Source organism: Bactrocera latifrons, unplaced genomic scaffold (genome assembly GCF_001853355.1).
Source record: "Bactrocera latifrons isolate USDA-ARS-PBARC rearing strain unplaced genomic scaffold, ASM185335v1 scaffold_28, whole genome shotgun sequence".
In the NCBI taxonomy this organism is placed as follows: Eukaryota; Metazoa; Arthropoda; class Insecta; order Diptera; family Tephritidae; genus Bactrocera; species Bactrocera latifrons.
The window spans coordinates 549910-569689 of NW_017536407.1; the positions used below are offsets into that span (position 1 = coordinate 549910).

The following is a 19780-nucleotide window of genomic DNA, read 5'->3' on the forward strand; positions in this document are numbered from 1 at the left end:
TATGATATAAAAAATAAAATAAAGATAGTAAAGAATATAGAATATATATTAGAACAAAATATATATAAAACAAAAATTAAAAATATCTTAACAATTTAATTTCTTATTCGGGATATTTACTCACCCATCAGGCCATGCGTATTATATGCTAATTGTCCACTCTTTGTGACCGTGAAGGCTGCCACCTTTGGACCGTTTTGCAATGCCCAAATCTCTAAACAACCTAAACGTGGTGCATAAATAACTAGAAAAAGCGCCTTTCGATGCTGTGTTTTTACTCCTTTCAATGAACGTTCTTTTATTGGTACAAAGGCACATTGCGCATCACGATAACCCTTCCAAACGCGCAACAATACACCACGCCGCAGATCGACCAGCACAACGCGATCCAAGTTGTCAGTTACAGCGGCAAGTTGTCCATTGGGCGCCAGTGCAATTGTGTAGCCGTCACGTTTGCCATCATGAAACCGGCAACGCGTGCGCATCATCGACTCTTGCGCATGCGTAGTTGACGAGTCAATCGGCTTTTCTGGCTGGCCAAATAGTTTGCCCCAAACACTTCGATACGTTAAATCTAGCACTCCCTTGGCTACTTCACCTAGTGTTGTGGTTCGATATCCTTCTTCTGCATAGTAAAAACCTATATAAGGTTCAGCACCCACACCTACCACCATCGAATGTTGAACAGGTGTTGTATTCACTTTGGCATAACATCCAACACCAACCGCTTGTTCAATGATATGATCATACATAGTAACGTAACGTGAACCTGTGAGTGCGGCATCGTTAATAATTGCACCGTTTTGGCCAGAAAATTTAAATTTTTGAAACTGCAACAAGTCGGCGGCGGGTAGTCCCGAAGTGTCAATAGTTGCCTTTCGTCCATATGTGCGATTGAAATTAAGACGCATATTAACTAAAAGTGGTAGCATATCGGCGCCTTTAATAATACACATACATTCATTGTAAGTTATGTATAAGAAGGAATCGGCTTCGGAATGTCGAGGCGGACTGTACGCTTTAATGCAGAGAACAGGATCATCATGATAACTGCGAAACAATAGAAAATATAAATTTTACTACATATATTGTAAAAGATACTATTATACCATTGTGAAAATATTTTTATGCCAGAGTCGGTATAAAATAACACCATGCCTGAGTTAAGTCCAATTGCAATACAAGTCCACTCGGCGCCTGCGCTCACACCCTTGCCATATATAGGCAGGCATAGTAGCGATGTAATAATTTGATTGGGATCATCGAGCTCACCACACCAACTCAGTACATAAGTACTAACTTGACTTTTATTATCCCATTGGGATGAGAGTAATGCTAATTTTTCACCCTGTCCCAAAGCGATGAGCTCACCCGTTGGTGAAATTGCAAAATTTATGGCATTTAACCAATTTTCGTCTAAAAATGTTTTTAACATATATAATTTGTTACAAATTTTTGTTTTGCTTTCTAATTCAAAATATTTGGGAATTCGATAGAGACGACGCTCTTACCATGACTCAAACCGAAGTATTCCTGTACTTTATGGAAATCGCGGATTTCGCCAAACGTTTTGACCTCACATGACATATTCGCAGTTACACGGCATAAACTTTAGCTTCAAAACTAATTTTTATTTTTAAATAACAAAGAGTTGATAAATATACACAATTTTATTGAACTTTATATCGTTGTATCGCTTTTGTTTTGTTGTCTACTTACAGCTGATGAGATTTGACAACAATGACAGAGTTGCTATGATAGAAAACGCAGGGCGACTTATATACACAGTAAAAAATAGTGGCGATAAACACTCAGTTTGAAATAATTGCGATACATTTATGAAATATAATTACTTAAAAAAAAAATAATAATACTCGAAACACAATTATTTGATTATAAGCCGTTCTGATAAATATTTAAGGATTATTTAAGAGCAAATATATTTTTGAAAATGTTTCTAAAATGGAAGTTTTTCCAAGCCTGTGTAAAACAGCTGATTGTATTTCGGATATCAAAACTTTCTTTATATTTACAAAAAAAGAAAAAGCAATCGGTTTATCAACTATATATTTAATCTATGCTCAATGATCCTAAGATATATACATTCATTTATTCCGTAATTATGATTTACATTTCAACGGAACCAATTGAGTAACAAACGAATAGTAAAATTATATTACCAAAGTCTCACTAAATGCAAGAAATACCACACATTTAAAACCGAACATCAATTATATTTTATTGTTCTTTATATTATATAATACATACTTACAAACCAAAAACCACACACTATAATACAAAACCAATTATAAAAAATAAACATTGAAGTTAGCTTAGCTTGTAGATAAAGCAATTTCACAAATCTGATTCAACACCACTGTCTATATAATCCTTAAGTAAAAGACCACACCGCAAAGGCAATAAACGACACCAATTATTGACATGGAGCAGGCTGCCAGGTATTGTAGTTTCACAAACATTTGCACGGTGTGCTTCCACAATATGTTTGGCCACCTCCTTGGGATCCAGTAGGCCGAGCATTGAGGGAAACTTCACTTTTGGCCGTTTACAAAGTCCAGTGTTAGTCATATAAGGGTAAACAATGGTGAGTTTTATCTAAAATAAAACAGATAATTACATAAATACTCATTGGATAATATGCATAACAATTTTGCAATTTACAAAGTCCTTGTAAGGTCCTTCACGTATTTCCTCGTGCAACGCCTCCATCATGCCACGCACAGCGTACTTAGTTGCACAGTATGGCACCAAATTTGTTAGCCCTACAACTCCGGCAATCGAGGAAATACATATGATATGACCACGTCCCTGTTGCTTTATTTGCGGCAGAAATGCTTCAAGTGTCCAGAAATGTGATAACACATTTATATCGAATACGCGTCTTATCTCTTCAGCAGTATGTTGCTCCAGCGGATGTGTCGGCATGATGCCGACATTGTTTACCAGCACAGAGACACGCCCAACTTCTGCCTCAACTTTGGCGGCTAGCTTCAAAACCGCATCACGGTCCGCAACATCGCAACTACAAGAAGATATGTTTTACACTGAAATCACTTATATAGTTTATCAGCAGTTTACTTACGTGTATGCGTAAACAGAATTTTGCATAAGTCTTTTAGCTTTCTTCAAAGTCTCTTCATTGTTCTTCTCATTTATATCGACACAGACAACAACACTACCCCATGAGGTATAATGCAGCGCCAATTCGCGTCCAATACCATGTCCAGCGCCCGTTATCTACAAAGTTTATTTATGATTTAAATATGTTTTTTTTTTCTTGCTTTTATGGAAAGATTTCGTAAAAAAAACATTTAATAGTTTATTGACAAATACTCACCAATATAATTTCACCGCTAATATCCTTCAGCTTTTTGGTCATAAACTTTTCAAAAAGACTATGCAATAACTCTAAAAGTATTTTTACAAATACCACAAAGAATTCACTTATATCCTGCATGATGTCCATTATGCGTTTTGAAGTTTTATTTGTGCTGAAAAAGTGAACAAGTGCACGTATGCATTCTTTAATTCATTCAAATTTTAATTATTAGTTTTATTATATTCTATTATTTACAAATCGCTTTAAAATTTATGTTTACTTGAGTGTAGTTTGCTTCTTTCGACTTTCTTCTTCTTCGACATTAAAGTTTCTCATACGCCTAGCTGACCCCGATTGAAATATTATATTTTATTAATAGTTCAATATTAATAATATTTTCAATATGAGTGAAAGAAAAACTAAAAAAATTAATAAAAATAATAAAAATTAAACAAAAAATTTGCAACCCGCACTTGATTTTGATTCAACATCTTGTCATTTTAAAATATGATAAAACTAGTTCAAATATTAACGAATAAAATTCGTTCATTTTGAATGAAATGTAAATAAATATTCCGTTGTTCGCAAAAGTCAGTGACGATCACTCAAAAAAATTAAACTGAACAAATTAAGCTAATTCAAACTTTAATATAAAAAAAAAAAAAATCAATATTAAATAAAACAAAAAACGTCGTTAACGTATGGGTTAAGCATTTCTAGTAATTGCCGGTCATTATTATAGCTTGCATGTCACGCCATTGTTGGGCGCAATAAGGGCACACAAACCAGCAAACTCTTATGTATAAATACATATGTATGTGTGTTTGTTTGTCCACACGCACCTCCTGTCACTACTAAAATCTGGCACTTGTTGCCGGCAAATCGGTTATCGAAACGTAAACAAAAGCAACGACATTATGAAGAGTGCACAAAGTAAGGATGGAAGTGTTTTGATAGCAGTGGTAGACTGCGGAGATAATGTGGCAACAAGTGCAATTAGTATTTAATGAAAAATATAAACATTTGGATGAGTTTATAAAAAACATTAATTTAATGGTTTAAAAATCAATTAACCTAATAACCATGCGCAAATGTGAAGCAATTACTGTTTTTTTATGTTTTATTGCATTTCATGCACAAATGCAATGCAAAATTTGTCAATTTAATTAGTGAATTTGTATGCCAAGCCGGCGGAAAATTGCGAATGGCGCAATGTAGGCGTTGTTTAGCGTGAAAATCGAAAGTGTGTTAAGTGCTTGGCTAAGTGGAGAGATAATACTCTCAAGTTCAAGCTACGTTTTTGGAACATATTCAATATGAGTACTACTTGGGTTAATGGTAATGCAAAACAAATGTTTGTTTGTTTGTATATATGCTTATACGTAGTAAATATAACCAAAACGTGATAGTAATTTTAATTAAATAAATTGGTGGTAGTAGTTTGTGCATATTTACAATGTGCAATTTTGATTTTATAGAGCTAGCAGTTGCATAATATTTCTAAAAATTACTTAAGTAGTATTTTCAATAGATTAATATCTCAATCTTAATAAAAAGTATTTATGGCATTACCTCAAGACTTCTGATGCATAAAATTCGTTATAGCTAGCCGATTTGGCAGGGATTGTTTTGACAAAACTTTAATACTTAAATACGAAGAACAACGAGTGAGGTTTTCTTAATAAAGTAAACTAAAAAAATTGGTGAAGCAGATATATAATGCCAAAGTACATAAAATTTATGTATTTATTTGTTATTTTTTTTTTTAATTTTTTGGGTAAAAAATAAAAAAACAAGTCTGGAAATGTATATTTTTAGTTTACCGTTTACATTCAAAGAAACATTATACCAAGAGCTTTACATACAAATACATACATAAATGTATAGAGGTATACATATATAAAGATGTGAATGTATCATATTATTGAAAAAATAACAGTAATTTAACTAGTATCCTATTTACTTTAATTTTCTAATGATTAGTACCAAAAATTGGATTTATAAATAAAAAATAATTCCCACAATTTTAATTCCGAAAATCGAACCATAAATTAAAAAATTAAAATTTTAATACTAAATACCACATTAAAAAACATATTTTAATACGAATAACCTAATGAAAACTTGTTAAAACAAGTTTTAAAAAATAATTTAATAAATATTTTGAAATGTTGTAGTTGTCTTTTTAAAATGTTAGCATAGTTTCAATAAAATTTCAGCATATTTTGTCTAATTTACATTTAATTACTTTTAATTATAGTTTTTTAGTTAGGAAAATGTATATCTTTCCTTTGTATACCTATTCATGAAACCCTTTCATTCGAAAAAAATTGATTTGTTACTCAAATTTTTAAACTTAAAATTGAGCTTTTAAATTAAAACATTAGATTTTCAATTTTCATTTTCGATTTGTGGCTTAAAAATTTGAATTTCTAATTTCGATTTCGTGCCTAAAAAATTAAATTTCAAATCTTACTTCTGATTTAAGGATTATAAATTTAATTTTCAAAAACTAAAAAAATTATTAAAAAGTTTGCAATCTTTAGAACATTAAAATTAATTACTTTTAGTTATACTTTTTCACTTTTTCAGAAAAATGTTAATCTACATTTTCATTTGAAAAATAATTTTTTTATTTGTTACACCAATTTTTAAATTAAAAATTTTAAAATAATTATTTCAAATTAAAATATTAAATCCATTTCCAATTTTTGGTTAAAAAAATTTCAATTTTCAATTTCTAATTCTGATTAAATTAATTAATTTTCGATCCGATTTTGCGATTAAAAAATTAAATTTCCTATTTTTAATTCAGATTTTGTTATTAAAAAAATTTAATTTCCAATTTTACTTCCGATTTTACGATTAAAAAATTAAATTTCCAACTTTACTTCCGATTTTATGATTAAAAAAATAAATTTCCATGAGTTTTAATAATTTTATTTAAATATATCACATTTTATTTCACCCAATAGGCTCAAGTACTAAAAAAACTATATTGAGTGATTTAAAAAAATCAATGTTTAAGAAATTATTTACAATTAATTCTGAATATGTTACTGAAATTATATATATGTGACCTGGTCTACGGAAAGGGGGCTTAGGTGTCAAAAAATCAATTTTCACTTTTTAGTTGATTCGGATGGAAGATGAGATGCTCTTTTTTTAACAGCTGTTTCCCAGAAAACTAGTTTTCGCACGTTAGCTCACTTTTCGTAGACCAGGTCACATATGTACATACATATATACAAATACAAAAAATATATATATTTATTATAATGTTATACATTCAACAATAATCGATTAAATTCCAGAATACTGTACACATATTTACTTACTGTATGACTTCACGTTCAATCATGTTGCAACTTTTTTATATTTTATACCACACAATACAAATGGGGCTTGTGAAGGTGCGCAGTCACACGTGATTAACGTTTGTATGGTTTCTTGCGGCTTTGTCCACGCCTAGGCTAACTGAATCTACAAATACGTAAATATGTTTAAGCATATATATGCATACACGAACATACATACACAACAAAATAAAAACAGGTAAATATTTACAACAAACACTAATGCTAGCAAAGTTTGTTTATGTTTTTTCAAGCCGGCGAAACGTAGCTTTTAGCCGTCAGCACATTCACTTTCGTTTGCACAAAATGCCAGACAGAGAATTAATCGAACGAAACTGGTCCGACAGACCGGTTGGCGATTACTGCATGTTGCAATTGCAAAACTGTGTGCGATTATGCTTTAATGCAACGCTAAATGTTGCAAAAATGAAATGTGAATGCTTAGAGTGTGGTTTGCGCAAATCACCGCCACCACCTCACTTGTGCATCCGATTTTATGCGTCGCGGTGAGCAGCAAACGCGTTTCCTAAACATGCGCAAATCCGTCGAAATGTTTGCGTTGCAACGAAGTCTGCAACAATTTTCCGCTACTCCATTGCATAGTGTCCAGTGGCGCGCCTCTTGCTTGCTTTGGTGCTTTGGCAGCAATAACAGCAGAGGGAGGGGTTAATCAACTGTCGTTGGTGCTAACGCAACAGCTGGATATGCCGACACGATAATTGCATGCCTGGATGTGTTGCAAATAATTGCTGTTTGTTATTTCAACTGTTTGCCCATGCGGTATGTTAATTGTTCAATATTTGTTGTTGATTGTTGTGAAAAAAGTTAGAAAAGTGGGTAGCGGCTCAAGAAGCTTATGTGCTTTTAGCTGAAGTTCTATTAACGTGTTTGCGGTATGAACTAGTTCAGTGTGTGTAAATAAAATAAAACTGAAATAATTCATAAATGTAATGTTGATGGGTAGCACCAGCTAAGGCTGTGTTGTTAGAGGCAGTTTCTTTTTAATTTTGGGTTGCTAAAACCGAAAATAATAGTAAAACGGTCCTTAAACATGGTATTTTTATATTGTAATGAAGGAATGTAAGGGTCAAATTACCACCATTTATGAAAATGACAAAACTAACGGAAGCTGAAGGAAATTCTTTTAACCCAAATTCGTAATCTGATCATTTCTAGATAAATTTCTTTTACAAATGTCGTGAAAAATGAATATACCCTGAAAGATATAGCAGAATAGTAACTACGCTACTCAACAAATCGGAAAGAAAAATTTGCTCCCGATATGCAAAGGGTCTCTAAGGTATACCTAAAGTAGTTGGATACCCTATAAAATATACTTATAAATGAGCAGCGACGAGTTGAGTCGTTTTACCATATCCGTATGCTTGTATATACGCGATTAAGTACCTTACTTTTTGAGATATCGATCTGAAATTTTACATACGCTCTTTTCTTTCCCAAGAAGCTGCTCATATGTATGTTGGAACTGCTGATATCGGAGGACTGTAGCGTATAGCTGCTATACAAACTGAACAATCAAAATAAAGTTCTTATATGAAAAACTTTTTGATCTGCAAAGATATCCTCACGAAATTTCGCATAAATCATTGTTAAAGGCAATGGTACAATCACCGAAGAGATTGTTTGGATCGGCTGACTATAGCATACAGCTGCCATACAAACTGAACGATCAAAAGTCAGACGTTGTATGGAAAACTTTTCCATTTGACGAGATATCTTCACGAAATCTGGCAAGAATTGTTGTTGTAAGCAACGGCAGAATCTGCGAACAAATTGTTTACATCGGATCACTATAGCATATAGCTGCCTCACATGTTGGCCGATCACATTAAAGCTATTGTATGGACATTTGTCCTTTTCATTTGAGGAGATATCTTTACGAAATTGCTCAAGATAACAGTACAATCTGCGCATATTTTGTTTAAATCGAACCACTATAGCATATAGCTGCCATGTAAACTGATCGATCAAATTAAAGTTCTTGGATGGAAACGCTCTACGGTGCAAATGAAGGTAACAATTGTTTTTTTTTTTTTTGTTTTCTGTTGTAAATACCTTCAGAAGTTTGTTACTGCTTAAGAGATGTCCAAGCGCTATCATTTTTCAGAATTTGAAAACTCTCTTCAGCACACACTGAGTTAGTCCTTACAACATAAAAAATTCGAGCATAACAACACTTAAATTTTAATTCTTTATGCATTTTCAAACTGGAGGTCCTCAAAAAATCAAAGCTTTGAATTGACGGAAACACTACGAACAAAGAGTCTTTCCAAAAAATTCTGCGAACAGTACTGCTTAATATTTAAGGGTGGGAAAATAAGACAATTACAAAAAAATACTTAATTGCAACAATAAATAATCAACAGTATGCCCAAAAAATTACTCTATTTTCCAAATTTATCGATATACGTTTTACTTTCCTAAATGCTTTGACAAAATTAGAATCAAGTCAAAATAAATACTTTCAAAAACCTAAATTGCAATTTCTACCTCCAATTATCTCGAAAACTGGCTTCAAACGCCATTACCATTACATTACAGTGATCGCAATGGGTGTGCTGACATTATGTGCAACATTAAACTTGTTGCAATAGTGGCACACAGCAGTAGGTTTGCACAGCAACAATGTTTAAAGTTTGTGAATAAAAGTATGTACTTCTATGTATATGTGCACTTGCAAGTACATATATATGCATGCATGTGTGTCTGTGCATGCTTGTGCACGCTGCATGAAAATGCGGAAGTGGAAGTGCCGATCTGGTGCATTTGTTGCAGCGAATGTGGGCCTTTTACTGGTTTCCCCAATGGGTAACGAAGCCACAGGCAGACAGTCGAGCAGACGCCACAATGCAGTCTAATGTCCGTGTATACATTCATATACATATATTTTTACATACATACGTAAATGTATGAAAGTATAAATATGTATGTATGCACACTGCAAATTTATTTTTATGCCTCAAAAATAATACGAAAATATTTACACTTAAATTACGGTAACAATTTGTATTTGTAGCTAATTCTGCTTCTTGTTTACTATATTTGTGCCGCATTTACAAAAACAAATGCTATAAATCACTGTTGCATTTGTTTTAGTAATTTTTTTCCTGTTTTTATTGTGACTTTAAATATGCAAAGGCTAGTCCTCACTCAAATTCTTCGCACAGCACACAGTCTTTGTTGGCTCAGAATATTAAATTGTCCGCGTAGCCGCCAGTCGTCTGTTCGTTTACTTTTCTTAACGGTTTAAAGTTGAAACTGAACTTGCATCGGCCGCCGTTCGATGCAAACTGTTTGGTGCTGCGCTGTTGGTCGCTGGCTTAACTGCGGCCTGAGCACGGGGCTTTTGGCAAGCATCGTATAATGCAAGCTTTTTGCGCATTTTTGCTCAATTTCTACATATTGGTGACAACATCAAAAAGCTGCTCTGTGACAATTACAAAGCCGACAAGTGCAGTTGCCGCCAACCAGATGCGGCCGCTAGTTGGAATGTGCTGAGCGCGTTTATAATTTCGAAACTGTTTTCATGAATGAACATACATATGCACATATGTATGTATATGTTTGTAAGTACATTATAATATTATTATTTTTTTATTATAAACTATATATTTATTGGTCTATATATTTATTTATTGAAATATATATTTTAAAACCACTAAAAGCTTAATTTAAAATGCCTTTGTATAAATTTTTGCAAAAACATGACTTCAAATTAATTGCTGGAGAATATGTATCAAAATAATAAAAATTACATACATACATATGTATATGCTACATTTACAACCACACAAATAGCTGCAAGCACTTAAAGTTCGTATCGACAATCCATTTCGCACTTTTGTTGACTTCTTCAATTGACACTATTTGATCTTTCTTAGAACACGACTAAAAAAAATAATAAATAAATAAATAAATAAAATAACCCTTGCTAATAAGTTCACATGTTCACTGTGCGTTCACGTAAATATTTTCTTTTTATTTCAATGAATTAAGCGCTTTACACTGACCTTGCCAACGTCAGCGATGACCAACTCCAATTAGTGTCGCTTTTCAACAGAAACAAGACCAGTGTTCTCGGCATAAACAGTAAAGTAATGGCAACAGCAAGCAATTTGAGTTATGTACATATGTTTGTATATGCGTGTGTATGTATTTGACGCGATAAACAACAATTTTCATGCCAAACACGCTACCCAGTAAATCAATTTTTATAGCCTAAGGTTTGCCACGAAATTTGTAACACCCAGAAGGAAAAGTCGGGACTTTATACAATCTAGATATAACGAACTGTATCCGTTTAGCCAGGTTCGTATGTCTGTCTGTACATATGCGACCCTCAATTTTGGACACTTCGGTCTGACATAAAGTGCTCTTCTCTTTCACTTTAGCATATAGCTGACATACAAACTGAACAAACGGATTCAAGTCCTTATATGAAAAGAGGTTTACGGGCTTTAAAAAATCGATTTTTAAGCGCGTTTTTCTGAAAACTGTGTTTTTGAAGTCGGTTGGCAATATTTCTCGAGAACTACACAACCGATCTTCATGAAATTTTATAAGTCATTGAGATAGAATTCTTAAAGACTTAGATAAATGAGTTTTTTTCGATTACAAATATTATATTTGAAAAATAATTGTTCCGAAACTTTCACTTAAATTTGAATTTTTTCGTAAAAAGTCAGTTTTTTCCTTCGTCCAAGTTCTAAGAAAAAGGTTTTAACTAAAACACGCATTTTTCACTTTAGATGATCCTGTAAGCAAATTTTACAATTTCTTTGTTAATAGTGTATCTTCGTAATAATAAAAAATTCGGACAAAATATTTCATTTTTTATTTGAGAAAAAATTTTTGAAAAAAGGCTGTTTTTTACCGGAGGAATCCCATTCAACCAATTAAGGCCAAGCACAGATAACATTTATAATTTAGAAACCCCCTATAATTTTATATATGTATATTTTTAGTATATTTTTTGTATAAAATTTTATTTACATTCTTACTACGTTCATTTTGTTCACTGGGTTATACCATAACTATATAAATATTATCATTACTTTGTGATCATTTCAGTATTTTTTATTTGTATACTTTTTTGTTTATTAATTTTTTTGTTTATGTATAGATAACTATATGTGCACATTTATTAAGGTTTTTAACTCCTTTGTAGTCCCTTCACATTTCCTGTTTACTGAACTGTTGCTTATCGCGACAACTTTTGCGCTTTTCAAGGTTAGCTTGGCAGAAGAATGCAACGAGCTTATGCTGAAGTTGGCATAGCCCATCTGCTTGATATGGAAGCGGTGCGTAAATATGTATGTATGTATGTACATAAGTGCTAATTTTGTTATGCTTCTGAATACGAATAAGACGCAAAATATGCATATACATAAATGAGGCGAAAGTATGTAAAGAAATGCAGGTGTGGAAAGGAATATACATACATACATACATATTTAGGGTGATTCATTTCGAAAAACAAACCACAGAAACTTAAAATTTAATGGGGTTGTTTATTAACATTCGAAAGAATATTTTTTGGCATTAACAAGTATTTTTTGAAGATTTTCTTTCAAATGTTGGCTGCGGCTATGTCTACGGCTACGTTTAAGAAATAAATAAATAAACTAAGACTTTACCATGAAGTGGATAGAATATGTAAGTATATTTATTGCTGCGAATTTGGTTTCATGGAGTCTCATTAATCACAGACACTAAACACTACTTTTTTTTAAGTTGCACTTCAAGGGCATACTGGTGTTTAACCGCCTATCTCATGTTATTTATTTGAATATTCATATTTTTCTGTGTTGTGTATGTATGTCATTAAGGTACATGCAAGAATTAGCTAAACAATTATAACAGTGCACATATGTAAATATTCTCTACATAAAATGGATCTAGAAATAAAAATTTGAGGAAATTGTTGATTAGGTTTTGAATATTTTTGCTATTTATTTCTCAAAATCTCCAGAAATTTTCCAATACAAGACCCAACATAAATTTTATAAAAAAAAAAGTTAACTGACTGGCCATTAGCCCATACATACATATGTACATATGTACACTAATTTAATTAGAAGAAGATCAATCTAAATTGGGAATCTATTTGGTTACCCCAAGCAAATTGATTTTGTCCATGACAATGTTTATATTGTATATTTTATTCATTGTATTATTACATTGTATTAAACTGACAAAAGAACTGTGTGTGAACATATCTTTTGTCAGTTTAATACTCGACAGCATAGCAAACATTATATGCAATTACGTATGCATGTAAGTATGTACGAGTATATGTGCGTGAAACAAAGAAATTATTGGGATATTTAGTTGATGTACTGATTAAGCGCACAAAAAGATACTAAGCAATTACGAACAGTATTTAAAAATGTAATAAAAGCAGAGTTACACAGAATGTATGAAAATATCATTAAATATCAGTTTTTGAATTAAAAACATTTTTTTTTTACTTTCTACACCAATTTATTTAATTAAAAACATTTTATAATTTTTTTAATGCTGATTTTGGAATTAAAAATTAAAATACAAATTTTTCTTTCGTGACAATTAAATTTAAAATTATTCATTCCGAAATTGAAGTTTAAAAATTTATTTTAAATTTATGAGAAAAAATTTTTTTGACAAAATACAATTGTTTACCCGAGGAAACCCATGTACCCCTTCAGCCGGCAGAGACGAAATATATTCAACGATGCCCAATGACTCAACTTAAGGGTAATCGATTTTTTGACAATTTTTTGGGAAGGAATGATATAATTTATTAAAGCGAAATTTCTGGGGATTATAGTTATATATTTAAAAATCATCCTAAATTTTTTTGGATACAAAATCGTTGATATCCTGCCTTTGGGAACCAATTGCCCGATGTATAGTATCTCGCATGTGCATTCGTCGGACGGCGGGCAGGGTGCAGATCGCAATTTCTATCGGAAACAAACAATTCAAAGAGATTCATATTTTTCATAATGTATCTTCTAGTTAAACCAAGAAAATTTCAAAAAAAAAAGTGGTTTCTGACCAAAAAAATTTTACTTCAAGTTGTTTAAAAATATGTTCAAACTTGACTTTTCTTAGTTTTTTTTAGTTTAAATAGAAGATAATTTAATAGCAAAGATAATAAATTTTGCCAAAATCCTGCCCGCTAATTAAGAAAAATCGTAAAAAAGAAAAACCGAGGAATCGCGTGTCAGAGTTTTCGCTTTTTGCCCCAAGCGCTTATATTATATCTGCCAGACTTCACTACATATTTTCCTTCTAGCTTCGACAATATTTCGAATTCCAATCAATAACTTTAAGGAAATATTCTTAGATATTTAAGCAAAACAAAAAAAAATCAATTTTTTGAAGCTTTTTACACAGCCTCCCCCCTTAAAGGATGTAGGACGCAAGGGGTTGAAAAAGTCATGTTTTTCACCAAATCCACTGAGTTGATCAATAAGGCTTAACTTGGTTACCAGCCGGGAGTACAATGGACCCAAGTGCGGCCGCCTGTGTTATGCCGGCTACGTCCCTTCCTTTTCGACCAAACAGCCAACCACATGAGTTTCTTGAAAAATCTCCATAAAAAAAAACGTTATTTCGACTTAACACAGTCAAAACGAAACACTGTTAGCGGCAGTACTTACATACATATGTATATATCTATATACACACATATGTATATATGTATGTACATATTGTTGTGTGGGTGTAGTGTTGTAGCACGTGATTTAATGATTCATTGAATGCTCTAACTTTGATTATTGATATTGGCTAAATAACAACCGAATAATAATGCAGCACTTGGAATACGAAAATAAAAGCAACAACAAACATTAATTTTATGTGAGTACAACTTCAAATGACTGCATATGCTTACTAGGTGTAAGCCCAGTAGGAAATTGTAAAGCTATGCAAACTGAATTATTCAGATATTTAGCTTCAGGCGTTATAAGAAAATTAATATTTTAAAATTTTAACCAAGTTAAAAAAAAAACATTGCGAAAATTATTTTCTCAAATCCTTACATATAAGAATATTTTCTTGTTTAGCGTCTATCATTTGTTCGAAATATTTAAGCTTACTATTAATGTAAGTTAACAGTCAATACCCAATTGTATGTTTTTTATGCTTTATTTTTTCTTCAGCACTACAACATTCATTCGAACGTTGTTGGCAATATACAAGATGCTTTCCAAAGTAAACAGGACTTTTTGCTCTGGTGGTGCCATCTATATGTCGACTGGTGTGTTAAAATCTGCTATCTTTGTCGATTGTCCAGTTATTCATGACATTTCATGGATTGGAAGTGAAGTTATTGCGTTTTAAGTGTCAGTATGTTTGTGTTATCGGTGCAAAAATGAGCTTCGAACAAAGAGCCAAGAAATCATCATTGAAATTCATGGAAATGGAATTGAACATCTCCAAAACATCGACTTATCTCATTTAGACTATACATTTGGGCTTACGAAAGGTGTGTGCACGATTTGTTCTGCACAAATTGACTGACAACCAAAAATTGCTCAGAATCTCTCTCATCGATCGACGCTTGTGACCGTTTATTTGACCAAAAATTACATGTTAACCATTAACCACTAACCATATTCACCTGATATGGCACCGTGGAGACTATTTTGAATAAAATAAATTGATTTTGCCGAAAAAACCATTTGCTCTTTGTTTTTATGTCCTGTTTACTTTTGACGTACCTCATGTATGCACATGATTATTTAGTCTTTAAGATATTTTCCTATTGGGTTTTAACTAAAACTTCGTGCCAGCTTTCAGTTTGTTGTTGCTCAATAAAAGCGTTAAATATAAAATATATGACTTGTTCATTTTCCTTTGTGGGGCATTACCGTTAGATTTTCGTTCAATAGCTGATGTGGGAAAAAATTACAAATATTAAGCTATCAGTAGTAGATGTATAGTTCAAAAAATTTATGGATATTTGTACAAGTTCATATGAATATGTATGCATAAGGCCATCCAAAATATAAAATATCGTAACATAACTTTTCATAAGTTTACAGCAGAAGGGCGAATTGTTTGTCTGTCTGGGTACACCCGAACTAGTCAAACAGTTTTTGAGATATCGATCTGTAATTTTGCACACTTCCTTTTCTTTCAAGGAGCTGCTAACTTGTCGGAATCGCTCTTACGGCATCACTGTAGTATGTAGCTGCCACTTAAACTGAACGATCAAAATCAAGTTCTTGTATGGAAAACTTTTTTGTTTGACAAGATATCTTCATGAAATTTGGTCCAAATAAACGGCACAGGCTCCATACTCCATACAGTCATACCAATTGGCCAATCGAAATTAAGTTCTTGTATGGAAAACTTTTTTATTTGACAAGATATCTTTAGAAAATTAAGAAGGAACTTTTGTCTAAAGCAAAGGTACAATCTCCGAAAAAACTGTTCGATCGGATCACTAAATACAGATTTTGTATAGATAATGAGGGCTTCGCTGCAGTCGAAGTTTTTTCTATTTTTCTTGTTTGAATTTACGTTGCTTTGCATTTTAGGTGTCAATATGCATAGTTAGTTATATGAGTATGTATGTAATTGCATTTAAGCTATAGGGTCTCGTAACTTTAGTTGCAACAATGCAGCCTAAAACTCGATAATATAAAACATATAACTACAACTGCCACATACACTTGCACACACATAGTGTGCCAGTGTGCCGGTGCTAGGAGCTTTGCAACGCGACAAGAATTCAACAAATTTCAGTCGAGTTTCGTGTGCGCAACAAATAAGAACCTTTCAATACTCGTACGTAGCACTCACAATAGTGAAGTCAGAAAAATAAGTAGTGAAATTAAAAATTCTGTAGCTGCGGCACATAAACAACTTAAACTACAATTACAACAAATGAAAGTATTTTCTGAATTTTCAGCTCAGTGCCATTGACTCTTACAGAAATTCATAGACGGTTTGTGTTTTACGATTCAACACGAGTGAAATGAGTGTGTTGCCTTTGATATATACATGCATAGTATGTACATACATACGTACATGTATGTGCGTGCTGAACTTTTATTGGCACTGCCACCGCTACTTCAATGTCGCTGCGGCAACGTGAATTTATTTATTTTTGCTTTTGTTTTAATAAACAAAATACTGCAGTGTCACAAAGGAAATAAATCATATTTCACCACTAGATACCAACAAAAATTGTAGTGTATTTGATGTGAAGATGTTTGTGCAACTATTGCTAAATAATTACATATGCGAAAAATGACAATGAAAAACTTAAATTAACGGTTATTTATGAAAAATTTTACCGCCTAACTACAACCTACTCGTACGGTAGCCTCAGAGAACGTCATCATATGATAGACGTTCTCTGGTAGCCTCTTGCGTTACGGACGCAGCATGCGCCTGCCTAGAAGTATGCAATGGTATTTTAAGATAATCATATTTTGAGTATAATTTTACAGGTTTTAACATATTGAGTGTAAATAATTTTGTTTATGAACTCAGCGCATTGACTCCTCCCTCTTTCACACAGCAACTGGTCAAACCAGCGTCTGTGTCTTTCCATTAAATGAATATTAAAGATATGTTATTCATATGAATAAAACACGCCTTCATCAGTTTGTTCGATGGCGGATGATGAAAGTGAATGCGTGTTTCCCTATTCTCATAGCTATTTTTAGTATCAGCTTATCTAATTTAAATTTAAGTTTTATATATTTTTTACTCAAGTATCAACTTTGTCAATATAAATATTTTCAGATGATTAAATATATGCATGTATGTTTAAAATGTCAGCTGCGTTATTTATATAAAAAATTATTACAATTTTCGGTCCTGTCTAATCCAGAAATATAATATATCGCCGTCCTGCGTGTATAATATATGTGTATAATATATGTATGTACATACAATATGTATGTATGTATGTATATGTACACATATATATACATATTTGTATTATTTATGAGTAGTATATACCGAAAAGAAGGGGAGTTTTAGTAAGTGACTTTTAATAATTTTTTTATTCATTAATTTTTATTTTACCGAACCTTGAATGTTTATTTTGACCGGACTAAGTGTCATTACTTTTTATTTTTTAGTTTCCAATGTGGATACTATTTCTTTTTTTAGTTTTCAAACCGGTATTTAAGACTTTTTTTAATTTCTAAGTTTCAAATCGATTTGTGGGCTTCAAACTTTCTTTTTAATTCTTCAATTTGGCATTTGAGATTAGAAATTTAAAAATAAATTTTAATTAAGATCAAAAAATAATCAAAAAATTATTAAAAAAAAAATTATTATTTTTTTAATTAAAAACTATTATAATTTTTTTTTAATAAAAAAATATGTTTTAAAAATAAAAATAAGATTACTTTTTAAAAGTAAAAAATATAAAGTTTTAAATAAAAAAATTGTTTTTAATTGTTAATTTAAAAAAATATATATGTATGTACATATATGTACATATGTACATATAGTATGTACATACCTATACATATTTATGTATGTACATATATATTTTTTAATTGTTAACTTCAATGCATTATTTGCAGTCATGATCAGCGAATTTTAAAGTAATTTTGAAGTAGTTTACACCTAAAATAGTTTTAATGTAATTTTCAAATAATGCTTCTGATACTTTATTGTACCACCTTAATATCATTTTATTTTCAACCACACACACGGTCATATATATTTAATAGCAATCTTTTTATTTTGTTTCAAACAGAAAATGTCAGTGCAGCGCAATATACAAAAAACTCGATATATTTTGTCTGCTCCAGCTGATACAACACGCCGAAAACATGTCCATTTTCGTGAAATTCATAGTGAAGAGTCGACACGAAGACACGAATGCCAATCAGGCAGCTTACAGCCATCAATATGTCAACCACAACTTGCGCTGGATGACTCTGATGAGAGTTTTTCGCACACTTTGAGTCATAGCAGCGCTACCACGTCGAACACTACGAATTCGGGGTGCTGTGACATTAGAAGTAGTCAAAGCTTTTATCGCTTGCCAGACGATTTACTCGCACGTGGCGATTTCATAGCTTATCAGGGTGCCAATGTAACGGATTTTTTCAATACGACGAACACTACACGGCCGAAACGTGTCTCGGAGATTTGTTTAGTCAATGATCATTATATTTTGGTAAAGATTCCTGCATCTCAAATGGAACATGTGGCCGCTATGGATACAATTGCTGAAGAAGAAGACAGATCGACTGATAGTTGTGCGCAACGGAAAGGTTTCTTGCGTTATTTTCCTTGTCAAAGAAACCGACGCGTACTACCTTTGACAACCGTGAGTAGGGTGAAAATGGAAGAAGCTGCGAACTCGAGCGCTGACAAAACTCATGCTATGCTAAAGTGTCCACTAGCGCATTGTTGGCGTGTAAATGAAGCGCCTGAGGTGTTTGACACTCGCACAAAAGTTTTCGGACTATTTTTGAAACAGAAAGCGCCTGGAAAAGTGATAACAATGCAACCTAGTAAAAGTGACACAGCGGAACCATTGGATCTGCGTTACAAGAGAGCACGTATCGCCGAGAATGGCTTACCGGTTCTAGATAATGACAACAAAGTTGATAAAGGCGCTTTTGGTAGTCCTTTAACCACGCCCTCAAAAGTGGCGCCAACACCAACTTTGTTCGGCGGTGCTTTGCAGACATCATTACATGAAGCAGTCTCGCTAGAACAACACGCAGCCTGGGTAAATAATCATGACTTGGATATGAAGCAACTTTTTCGGCAGGACAACACCAAATCACCAGTGGAAGGCAAGGCAACAAAACGGCGCACAAATGTATTTCGCTGGTTCTTCAAGCGCACGAAAGCGCCAAAGCCCAAAAACAAAATTCACGCCGTCGTTTATAAAACATATTTCGTGCGTTGGAAAAATCCACCCGACGAGAAATGCCCACATTGCGGACATTCCAGAAAAGACGATGTGACTGCGGTTGCAACATGCAAATGGCAGCGTTGCCGTTCCGCCACGTTTTAGTTGTTCTCCAAGACCCAATATATTGTGATAAAGAGTTAAGAAATACAGGTTGTGAATATTCGTAAGTGT

General features: G+C 32.6%; 3 protein-coding genes across 9 annotated transcripts in view; 1 reads left to right on the top strand and 2 right to left on the bottom strand.

Annotated features, from left to right (window-relative positions):
• Positions 1-1685, bottom strand: part of LOC108970060 (rab3 GTPase-activating protein regulatory subunit) — a 5027-nt gene extending 3342 nt beyond the window's left edge. The window contains exons 1-3 of one of the 2 annotated variants that reach the window (XM_018935171.1): positions 1512-1685; positions 1110-1416; positions 125-1050 (exon numbers count right to left, since the gene is read on the bottom strand). In XM_018935171.1, the coding sequence (XP_018790716.1) occupies positions 125-1050; positions 1110-1416; positions 1512-1587 (1309 nt within the window). In that variant the 5' untranslated portion in view covers positions 1588-1685. The remainder of the gene's footprint in view (positions 1-124; positions 1051-1109; positions 1417-1511) is intronic. The other variant, XM_018935172.1, reaches the window with a different exon arrangement.
• A 528-nt stretch (positions 1686-2213) lies between these two features.
• LOC108970094 (epidermal retinol dehydrogenase 2) overlaps positions 2214-19780 on the bottom strand; it is a 58112-nt gene continuing 40545 nt past the window's right edge. The window contains exons 1-6 of one of the 6 annotated variants that reach the window (XM_018935241.1): positions 10728-10745; positions 6679-6823; positions 3359-3512; positions 3104-3258; positions 2683-3043; positions 2356-2616 (exon numbers count right to left, since the gene is read on the bottom strand). In XM_018935241.1, the coding sequence (XP_018790786.1) occupies positions 2356-2616; positions 2683-3043; positions 3104-3258; positions 3359-3512; positions 6679-6701 (954 nt within the window). In that variant the 5' untranslated portion in view covers positions 6702-6823; positions 10728-10745. Of the gene's footprint in view, positions 2617-2682; positions 3044-3103; positions 3259-3358; positions 3513-6678; positions 6824-9867; positions 10019-10476; positions 10574-10727; positions 10746-19780 lie in introns of those variants that run through there. The other 5 variants (XM_018935240.1, XM_018935237.1, XM_018935242.1 and 2 more) reach the window with 5 other exon arrangements.
• Positions 18437-19775, top strand: LOC108970039. The gene has a single exon (XM_018935138.1). It carries the CDS (start codon positions 18437-18439, stop codon positions 19709-19711), a length of 1275 nt encoding a protein of 424 aa, XP_018790683.1. The 3' UTR covers positions 19712-19775.

Bases quoted from the DNA above. Each gene is read 5' to 3' on its own strand.
- LOC108970039 (XM_018935138.1), top strand. From the start codon at position 18,437: ATGTCAGTGCAGCGCAATATACAAAAAACTCGATATATTTTGTCTGCT.